Source organism: Hipposideros armiger, unplaced genomic scaffold, assembly GCF_001890085.2.
Source record: "Hipposideros armiger isolate ML-2016 unplaced genomic scaffold, ASM189008v1 scaffold_287, whole genome shotgun sequence".
NCBI classification, from domain to species: domain Eukaryota; kingdom Metazoa; phylum Chordata; class Mammalia; order Chiroptera; family Hipposideridae; genus Hipposideros; species Hipposideros armiger.
In genome coordinates, this window is record NW_017731637.1 from 1,746,346 (window position 1) to 1,757,765 (window position 11,420).

Sequence of the window (11,420 nt, forward strand, 5' to 3'; positions counted from 1 at the left end):
GTCTACCCAGATACTGTGAATGTGACCTTATTTGGAAATCGGGTCTTTGCAGATGCAGTCATTTAGGGTGAGCCCTAAATCCAATGACTAGTGTCATAAAAAGAGGGCAATTTGGACACAGACACAGATAGATAGACACAACGCCATGTGAAGATGGAGGCAGACTGGAGTGGATGCGTCTACAAGCCAAGGAACGCCGAGGATTGTGGGCAGCCACCAAAAGCTGGGAAGAGGCCTGGAGCAGATTCTCCCTCAGAGCCTCCAGAAGGAGCCAGCCCACCCCACAACTTCATTTCTGACTTCCGCCCGCCACAACTGTGCGAGGATAAATTTCTATGGTTTTAAGCCACTCAGTTTGTGGCATTTTGTTACAGCAGCCCTAGGAAACTAATACAAATATGTTCATACTTTCCCATCTCTAAGACCATTCTGGGGAATTATCCTCAGAATGTTATTAAAAAGAAAAAAATGATGAAAGAGGAAGGCTTTGATCATTAAGGAGCTATTTGCAGTCCATTTACAACATTAAAATCTTGAAAGCTACTTAAATGCCAAATAATAGGGAACTGATTTTGTAAATCACTCTGTTAAATCAAGATATACCATCATTGAAAAATGTGAAAGCCATAACAACATGAAGAACTGGATATGAAACACTGTTAATATAATCACATTATTGTTGTAATTACATTAACATGAGTATATAATTATGATGAAACTGTATTCACTTGAATAAACATAGAAATGAATACATTTGTTTAGGGAGATATTCTAGCCTGTAGGTTATCAGAGGTTCTGTGAAAGAATGGCTTGGCAGTGGAGTGGCCGCTTTAACACCCCACTGCCCCATCCTAGCCAGGTGACCACAAGCAACTTCTCAGCTTCGGTTTCCTCATGGATAAAATGCGGGAAATTTCACCTTCCTCTATGTTTCTCACACTCCTGATTATTATGAGCCACAGTAACATATAGCTTACATTGCAACTTAGTATAAACACAAATATATATTTAGCTGTTAAAGAAGTTCCAGGCAGGAAGCATTGTTTACTCTAAGTGAGGTATACACTGATACTTGCTTTTCTTCTCCCCCTCCTCCCCCTCCTCCTCTTCTTCTTTTTTAAAATGCTCTCATGACCAACCTGCAATATGAAGAACACTGACCTACCTCATGGGGTAGCATCTATCACCATAAATGTCACAAGAGTGATACTTCATAAAAAATAAATGTTTTACTTGGGTGGTAGGAATATTTTAAAATTTCTTTAAACATTCATTTTTAAATAAAAAAAAAACTTCAGCTAAACATTAGTATTCATTCAACAAATATTTATAAAATACCTATTTCAGACAAGGCACTATGCTGAATGCAAATACAGACAAGACAAATTCTCATCTATCAAAGGATTTAAAATCTCATGAGGGTCTGAGATACTGATGTGCTTGACAACAAGAAAACAGCTGTGTGCCATGGGCCGTAAGAAATTCAGTGCACAACTCCGCACTGCACAACTCCGGGGTGGCTCGGGGGGAAGCCATGCACATAGACAACTACAGAACATTCTGGAACACAGCTTACGTTCCATTCCACACAAATGGGACCCCTGCCCTGTGATACAAGTCAGGGAGCATGTCACAGTGCTGGTGGCAGGAGACTGCTTTTGAAGAATGGGAAGGATGAAGGAACTAATGTGTGTCCCAGGAGAGCCTAGCTGAAGTAAAGGGAGGGAGGCAGGAGGTTATGAGAAATGTCTGCCAGCAAGTAGAACAGCCTAGTCTAACTGTAGCCCGCGGTACAGCTCTGGGAAACGGCAGGGGACGCCTGCGGGGAAGGAGGGAGAAGCTGCATCCCACAAGGCTAAAAATCACAGAATAAAATGTGGAACAAACTCAGCAGGCCACCTTGGAGGACTAGACATTGTGTTCTAGAAACACAGCTGTGTGTAGGATCAATGAGGGGGAAAAGGCTGGAAGCAAAGAGAAAATTGAAGGCAGCAGACACGGATGGAGGACCCAAATGCAGTGCGTACAGAAGGCTGCTGCGGTGGTCCAGGCACAACGCAGGGATAGGGAACGGACCAAGTGGGTGTCACTATTACTGAGAAGCAGATGCTTCAAAAAAAGTTCCTTTTAATTTGAGCCAGATAGTGCATTCCACAACTATTTATGGTACACCTGTTTCGAGGCAGCATTGTGCTACATATGTACCGCATGGAGTGAGTTCTTCCCTCCTGACTGAAAGGGTCCTGACTAAGAAGCCAGGTAAAGGAAATCAAAAGGAAAAGCAAGCGTTAGTTTTTAATCTTTTTTTTTTTTGAGGGGTGGGGGCAAAAGGGGTTTGTGAGGGAGTAACAGAGAGATGACTAGTTTAGACATGTTGAGTTAGAGATTCTGGGGGGCCATTCAGGTGGACATGTTCCACAGATCTCAAGCATTTAGAAGAGAGGTGTGGGACTGAAAACACAGATTTAAGAGATGTCAACAGAGCGGGAATAATGAAAAAATGTTGCAGGAAAAGTGAATGGAAGTGAAATGTAAAAAGCCAGCATCTAGGACTGAAGCAGGACTCCGACTCCCATTTAGGAAGTGGTACGATGACAAGCCCTAATTTTGGTTCTCAGCTTAGGTACCCTCCTCTCCAGGAAGGACTCCTTGGGTCCCAAAAGGAGGTGAGATGCTCTTACTCTATGCTCCACTGCGCTGGGTCCCTGCCTCTGTTACCCCAATAATCCCACACAGTCTCTCAGCTGAGGGCTCCTGGAAGGCAAGGAGCATATCCTGTCACCTGTCGATTCTCAGCACCTCACAGGCACCTTGTTTGTGGAATGAATGAAGAGGACTATTGGAAAAGGAAGAAGAGCTAGGAGAATGCTATGTGACAGAAAACAAAGGAAGAGAAAAAGTCCAGCCACTGCTATAAGGCAAAGTAAGAGGAAGTCCAAGAAAACAAAACAAAACACATCAATTTAACCACCGAATGAAGCATGCTCACTGATCCCAAGCCCACCGGGCAGCAATGGTGAGGACGACACAGGTTACTCAAGAAGTTTTAGACAAAGGATTCAAAGATGTACTTCTGGATGTACAGAGGAGATAGATGTATACGGAGAATCCAGAATCAAGCCTTCTCATATTTACCCCACTTGCCTTCATAGCCACTGTCTGAGGAAGTAGAAGACCCAGACTCTTGCTTTATGTTGGTATAAAAAGTCCCTTCAGAGTCAGCTTGATCATTTCCAAGTGACCCACCAGCTTCTTCTGTACTCCAGTTCTCCATGTGCTGTTGTTGACTCAGGATGTCACACTTTATTTTCTCCATTGCTGATATCATCAAATCAGCAGCATAAAAGTGGGCGTTTTCCTGCAAAAAAAAAATTGAATATGCTTGTTAAAATACAGGCATAATCAATTTTGTTTTTCATTGAGGTGCATTAGATTTAAAAATCAAGAGGCTATATTTAAGCGGAGTTAATGCACAGAAATATAAATGTTCATTCAACTGAATTACCATAGGCCATTATATGAAGTATAGCCCATATCTTCCAGAGACATACGATTTAGCCCACTGTAATCAACAGACCACCCAACTTAAATTTCTTGTGATATAAAAACCTAGGTTGGTGGGGGCCCAATGGTTGACATCATTCATCAGTCATGGCAGACTTTCTAGCTGAGCACAGAAACTACCTCAGAGCCCTTCTCAGCTTGGGGTTCCTGGGGGCCTCTAACAATCAAATGCTGAAATGAAACCTATTTGCCATGACTCATCAGGTGAAAATTTCAGATTTAAATCGGAACAGCACTATCTAAGGGATTAACGCTCTCTGGCGTTCAAAAAAGAAAAAGAAAAAGATAGTCACCTTTTCTACATCAATGGGGAGCACAAATGCTTCTGGTGAGAAGGAATTCAAAGAAATGCTTCTTCTACTGACTTTAGCAGCACCTGCCAATACAGCAATTTATTATTAAATGGAAAAAAAAGAGGTCCAAAAATTATTTAAGAAAATGAAACAATTCTAGGGAGTGGCTTTTAAATATTGTTATTTTAAAATTTTGCACAATTCTAGAATAAATTAGGACGACAAAGGAAAAATGACCCTTCTGGTGGCAGGACTTACAGATAGTGCCTTAATGGTGATCATTTCTACAAGAGAGGCTATTGGAGTAACAAGGAAGAACCACTGCAACGGAGGAGGACCAATGTGGCCAAGATGGGAGAAAGAGAAGATGGTCAATAGAAACTCCCTAAAGGAGATAGAGAAAGGTAAGAAAGAACAGTCTAGAAGCAGGGCCATAAGAATTACGGAATCACTTCTCCAACTCACTGCAATTGACCCAACTTCCTGTTTGCAGAAACAAAGTATCTGAAAAGTGTCAGCATTGCTTGTCTAAAATTGTCTTCCTCCAATCAAAAGCAAGAAAAAACTGCAGAGGGCATATTCGGCTGACTCATCCACTCTGCACCCTAAGCCACTACATTACTGGCAGTGAACGCCAGCAAACCACAAATGATTTCTGTCATGTGATTTTTTATTTGCATTTAAGGCAAAACATTTCTGAGAGTCCTAAGAGCTGGGTTGTCCCAGCCTGCTAAATTAGAATAAAATGCTACAGATGTCTTGGTAATTATACAGCTCTCCGGGCAACAAACAGAGAGACAAGCAAGCAGGATCACTCAAATCTCTTGCCTTATCTTCAAGAGTGTTTGTTCCACAGAAAACTTTGGGCTTCTTAGCTTCAGAAGCCATCTGGGGTGGGCAAACTTTGTCTGAAAAAGACTACTAGGTAGTAACTATGGGAGGATCTGAGGTCCATACAGCATGTGGCCCAACTACTCAGGTCTGCCACTGTAGTGAGAAAGCAACTATAGACAGAACAAAACATTATTTGTAAAACCAGGAGGCTGGCCGGATGTAGCCTGAAGGTCTTGGCTTTTGGACCCTGAGTATAGGGGGGAAAAGCACAGAGAACTGGACGGTGTGGATTCCAGTTCCAGCTCTCAATGCACCAGCTGTGCTTTCATATCAAAATTCCCTCATCCCTTAAATTGGGATAACCATCTATTAGGAGATTAAAGGAGGTAAGGAAAATGAAAGTGAGTTGTAAATGTGTAGATCATATGCAAATAAAGGAACAGTGGCGTTGTTTCTGACTGCCTCTGGAAATGCTTACCCTCCCACCCTCTTATTTAGAAAAAAACCCTGCTGTTGCCACTTGAGATGCAGCAGTCACAGAAAAACCCCATGTCCTCAGGGCAAATGCCTGTCCTCCCCATTGCTACCCCACCCCCAAGAAAGAAAGAACTAGATCACTGGGGATTGCTTTTTTTTTTTTAATACCATGGAATGAATCCCCTTACCAGGTTTAAGAGATATTTCCAAAAGACTGAGTCATTTTCAAAGGTACTGAGATTGTTGGGGTCACTGTCCAAAGACAGAGGGGCCGAGGTACCTGTTTTCTATCTGGGAGAAAGATAAAGCTACAGGATAATTTTAAATTGCAGAACCACTTCCTGTGCAGTGACACAACTGATTTGGGGCAGGGATATACTAGGCTCCTAAACAGCATCTTCCATCACGTACAATAATGTTGTGATGGTGGTTTGCGGGGCAAAGGGCTTGCCTTTTTCTTCATGTTCTCCCACTCTCTCCTGTGGGACAATCTAGTAGAATCTCTTACTTAGCAACCACTAAGTTTCCAAGTTACTTTTTCCCTGGGAACTATCCAGGCAGATGAGCAAAACAATAGAAAGAAGGCCTATAATCAATGTTTCTTTTTGCTCAAATTTGATTCTTATCTCAAAATCGGTCCATGGAAAGACTGCCCCAAATCTGCTATTCTTAAGCAATGAATAATATGTTAAAGATTGTCATCATCTTTGACTTTTCAAAGTTTCCAATAGAACACATAAACCCCATATTTTAGGAAAGGGAGAAGACTGGTTCCTGCTAGTGAGAGATAAATATATATATATATATATATATATACATACACACATAGGCAGGCAGGCAACTTTTTAAACTGTTTTGAAAGAAAATACTTCATTGACTATTTGAGCTAGCGTTCTATCAGAAATATAATGAGCTCAAAGCAAGAATATACCACAATTAATATTTACAAATAAAATAAGCATGCTACAGATTATAACAGCAATAGCTAATTTATTGACTCTTGACTGGCATTTGGCATGGACTGTCTCCTTTTAAGAATTTCAGTTTAGGAATAGATGTATCTAGCATGTAGATAGGGGAGCCCTTGTTTTAATTTTTAAAAAGGTATCATATAGCATTTGGGGAATTGTGGTTACTGTTTTTAAATCTTACTGTTTTCTAGTCACACTCTGTCCAGGTAAACATAACAGGTGAGGAGAGTTTATCTCCTAGTAAGCACTGGTGTGCAATGGCGGGCCCACTCTTCTGGAAGCCCCTTCCAGCAGCACACAGAATTGACAGAACTTCCAGTGTTCCCCTTGCAGACAATGAGCTGGAAGTTCCTGAAGGCTCACACCACCTCAAAGATGGCGGGTGGAAGGGCCCGCCAAGTGGCTCAGTTGGTTAAGAGCTCGCTCAAGAGTTTGAGCTCTGAGCAACAGCGGTTCGAGTCCAGCCCGAGCTGAGCAGCCGCTGAGCTGCCAACAGGTAGCAGGATGGCTCAGCTAAAAAAAAAAAAAAAAAAAAGATGGCGGGTGGCATTATCCACTAAGTTGAGCTACGATGACATTTCCCTGCAGTCTACGGAGAAAGGAAATATTTCATTTCACCAGCAGTGACGGTCCAGGTGGCTAGGCCAAAGACAATATTAAACACACTGGCTTCTGGTCCAAGTGGAGAGCCATGAACTTTTTTTTCTCACAAAGAAGACAGTAAGACACGCTTTAGACCTTTAGACCATGACAAAGCAAGTGTGTGAACAGACAGGAATGAGGGAAGCCCCCGACGAAAGTTACCTTTACCAATGGATGCTGTCAGGTGGGAAGACATGACACAAGCACTGTTAGCCTTCGAGCGTGTGGAAGCAGCCACAGTCCTGGAGCTTGTGAATGGAAACATTTGAGGACAGCGTCCTGGGAGCACTGCCTGCTCTTGCATTGAGGTCAAAGGAAAGGCACTGCTCTTTTTACCTGAGTTGCCCATGAAACCCACAGTGGGCTTCAACAATATTGTCTCTGTCATGGAGTCCTCCACAGACGATGGTGCAGGGCCCAAGGAAGAGGCGTCATCCCCCATAAAGTGGCTGCCACTGTTCCCCATTGTTGGCGCCTGAAGGGGCAAATCCTGCAGCTGTTGATGCACACACAGGGGGTTAATCCAGGCAGCTTTGTGTCTCATTACCCTGATGTCTGATTGACAAGAGGGGTGGTCAGAGTCCAGGAGGCTGGGCAAACCATCAATGTTGTCACCGTCATTGCGGACTCTTTCCCTGGGGTCCACAGGAGAATTCTGCTGGCCAGAAGACTGTGACACCATGTTCCCTGGCTCCAGGCTGATGTGACTTCCGTTGTATTACTGGATCAGAGCCTTGAATTCACCATGTGGCTGGCTGGGGGACAGGAGAGCTTATCTGCAGTGAACAAGAATTATTCGAGATAAATAAGGGCTCAATCATATTTTTAACTCCAAATTCCTTTGAAGAGGTAAAAACCAAAAAAAATAAAAGTCTGTATTTCGCCTAAACAACACAGTAAATCCACTTGGATTTTATGTCAATAAATAAATCGGCCATGGCAACAAATATAGGGGGCATGACATTGGGGTAGGAAAGGGTTTTCAAAGCATAAACATAATTGAAGATTATTTTTATTACAGGATCAAGTTGTGTAAGAATACTGCCAATGAAACAGATAAAATGTAAACCATCTATGCATTATTCCAATGAAATTAAATGGGAATATCAACTGGAAGTAGAGACGTATTTTCAGTTTCTTATTTTTATTTAGTTTATTTGTAACTCAACAAAGTAGACCATGGCATGTGAGACTGAGGATAATCACTAGCAATAAAAAGTTTGTTTCGTGTAACTTACATTAGCTTATAATATTTATATAATAGCAATATAAATTTATAATTAGCATATAAAACCTAAAGAACGTAGTATGAATCTAGAGTTTATTTTAAAAATGGTGCGCTCACTCTAAGCTCAGTTATTAACTTTAGTATAACTTTAGTAAATAAGGTCATGATTAAAGTGTCAAGAGCTACACAAATGAACAGTGCTCTCATCACTGTAACTAAAGGCCCAACACATGTGTCCTCCTACTGTTCTCCCACTGACCTTCACATTGTAAAGCTCAGAGCAACCATTAACAACAAAAGCAAGGTCAGCAAGGGGAAGGCCTAGAGACAGAAGTGGTCTGCTTAGGCAAGTTTAGCCTACATGAAGGGTGGAGTACACAGGTATGGGGTGAGTGTACGTTTGGAGTCAATTCCAGGGCTTTCAATAATACCATCGTTATGTATGTAGATGGCTCTCACGTGACTCTCTATTCCTGGCCTCCTCTGGAACTCCAGGCTAGCATATCTTACTGCCTCTTTGACATCTGTCCAGTGGACATCGTAACCTGATCCATCCAAAACAGACACTGATTTCCCCCAAACTTGCTCCTCCCTGATTTTCCTCATCTCAGGAAACGTACCCTCCAGTAGTTGAGGCTACAAAATATGAGTCATCTCTGATCCTCTCTTTCCCTGTCTTTGTCCCAATAGCAAGTTTATATCTATAGCTACCATTCTAGTCTAAGTCACCATCTTCTCCCACCTAGACCTCCCGCCAACTCCATGGGTCTCTCTGCTTTCATTCTTGTCTATTTATAATCAAGAGGTATTCAGAGAGATCTTTTATAAACCTAAATCAGATTCCCCTAATCAACTGCCCCCCTCCCATCCCCAATAGCTTCCCATCAAATCTGGAGTAAAATCCAAAGTTCTTACCTCGTCCTTACGGCATGACATGCTCCTGTTCTGCAGACCTCTCTCACTTATCTTTGTCCCAACCGTGCATATGTTTTTGAGCCCTACAAGCTTTCGCACACCCTAACAGTGCTGTTCTAGTTCTTCTGCCTAGAATGCTTTCTCCAAATGATCACACATCTGGCTCCTTCCTGTCTTGTTATGTGCCTTGGTTTATGAATTACTTCCTCAAGAAATCTTTCTTAACTTCCTCTCTTAAAGTAATTCCCCAGTTACTCCCTATCACATCACCTTGCTTAATTTTCATCATAGCACTGCTCACTTTCTGATATTTTTGTAGCTTCATACTGTCATCCCCCTCCATCCCCCTGACTATAAGCTCTATGAGAGCAGGGGCCTTGTCTGTTCTCTGCCAGGTCACACAGCTGTTTGTATACAGGGGCTCAATAAAAGTTATGGACAAAATGAAAAAATTCAAAAAAGTAGAAATAAAGTCATGAGCTAGAGAAACAACTTCTGTGGGAGATACAACTGCCCTATTACTGTGGCAGAATTATTCACATAGGGATAGAAATCTATGTTTTGTAAAAATATGATGCTTACGAATAGACCAAAAGAAGGTACATGGGAAAATTCTATGAAAAATCCTTGGATTTTCTTGATTTGGGGGGCCTTCTACTCTAGGTCATACCTTCTGGAGTGATACAGATAGATAGATAGATAGATAGATAGATAGATAGATAGATAGATGATAGATATCTATGCGGTCTGACAATCAAGTTCGCGAACTTGTTGTAATGATGTTGCTAACCTTTTTTGTTATTAGAGGGATTATTCATTATGAATTAGTACCAACTGGATGAACAGTTAACCAAGTTTACCATTTGGAAGTGCTGAAAAGGCTGCGTGAAAAAGTTGGACAACCTGAACTTTTCGCCAACAATTCAAGGCTCTTGCATCACAACAATGCACCAGCTCACATGCCACTGTCTGTAACAAATACAGTTATTTGTTACAGTGAACAAATAACTGTATTGGAACATCCTCCCTACTCACCTGATCAGGACCCCAATGACTTCTTTCTTTATCCAAAGATAAAGGAAATATTGAAAAGAAGACATTTTGATGACATTCAGGACATCAAGGGTAATACGACAACAGCTCTGATGGCCATTCCAGAAAAAGAGTTCCAAAATTGCTGTGAAGGGTGGACTAGGTGCTGGCATCAGTGCATAGCTTCCCAAGGGGAGTACTTCGAAGGTGACCATAGTGACATTCAGCAATGAGGTATGTAGCACTTATTCTAGGATGAGTTTGCAAACTTAACTATCTATCTTGTATCTCTATATCTATCTATCTATCTATCCATCGATCCATCTATCTATGCCATCCTTAAAATACTGCACAAGCTCCAAATCACCATTCACAAAATATCTCAGGATATGGCAACAACTGGCACAAATTTCTACCCTGAAGTGCTTCATCTTCTTTCCCATGACCTCAAATGTCACACTGCCCCCCAATTTCTCTTTGTCACACATCTTTTACTCTCCAGTAATTTTGGGTGTTATAATTACAAAAGGAAATCATGACTATGTTGTTACAGAATGCCCAAAACACAGAAGCCTACAGTAAAAATTGAAGCACTCGTTGCACCAAGTCCCACCAACCCTACTTCATTCCCAGAAATAACATTGTTAACCATTTTATTCCTTCCAGACCTTTTCCTATGAATTAATGTACATATGTCAGATCAGAAGATATGCTTTGTTTTTATACACACGCATGGGGTTATACTGGACATATTCTAAAACCTGCCTTCTTTTTCTCTCAATAATGTGTTTTGAGGGTGTATATCATATCATTCTTCTTACCTGTCTTGCCACTTTCTATGATATAAATATACCATAAATTACTTACCCAGACTCCTATTGATGGAAATTTATTTCAGTTTTTCACTATTAAAAAATATACTCATATAGCAATGACCATCTTTATTCATGTTACTTTTTGTTGACTTTCTTATCTTACTAGTTCCAATTTTAGTTCCATATCCATAGCTCATAATAACCGCACTATTTCCAAGAGAATTAAGCTATTAAAGTCATGTTTACCTCTCAGTTGTCTACATGTCATATAGATGATGACAGATGTGAAATCATATGAAAAATATAAAGCCTCAAAGTGGTAAGTAACAGTGATCCCTGTGTTTTTTATAAATATATTAAGGCCAATAGTTCAAAGAGACTGATGTTATTTATGAGGCTCTTGGATACAAAACTGACTTAACTGCAATGAGCAAAAACAGACTTCCTTATAAAAAATTTCCAGAAGCAGGTGCTTGCTTCACTTCCTTCTACAAAATTGTTCTTGCTTCACACGAATAACCAGCAGGTGCTGGCTTTTTCAGGTTATAAAAAGGGCAGGGCCGGCCGAGTGGCTCAGTTGGTTAAGAGCTCGCTCAAGAGTTTGAGCTCTGAGCAACAGCGGTTCGAGTCCAGCCCGAGCTGAGCAGCC

The 11,420-nt window shown here is 41.3% G+C and overlaps 1 protein-coding gene across 1 annotated transcript in view; it reads right to left on the reverse strand.

Annotated features, from left to right (window-relative positions):
* Positions 1–11,420, reverse strand: part of RUBCNL (rubicon like autophagy enhancer) — a 41,245-nt gene that overhangs the window by 19,646 nt on the left and 10,179 nt on the right. The window contains exons 2-5 of the mRNA XM_019658680.1: positions 6,944–7,557; positions 3,858–3,940; positions 3,136–3,358; positions 1,780–1,855 (exon numbers count right to left, since the gene is read on the reverse strand). Coding sequence (XP_019514225.1) covers positions 1,780–1,855; positions 3,136–3,358; positions 3,858–3,940; positions 6,944–7,463 — 902 coding nt within the window. The 5' untranslated portion in view covers positions 7,464–7,557. The remainder of the gene's footprint in view (positions 1–1,779; positions 1,856–3,135; positions 3,359–3,857; positions 3,941–6,943; positions 7,558–11,420) is intronic.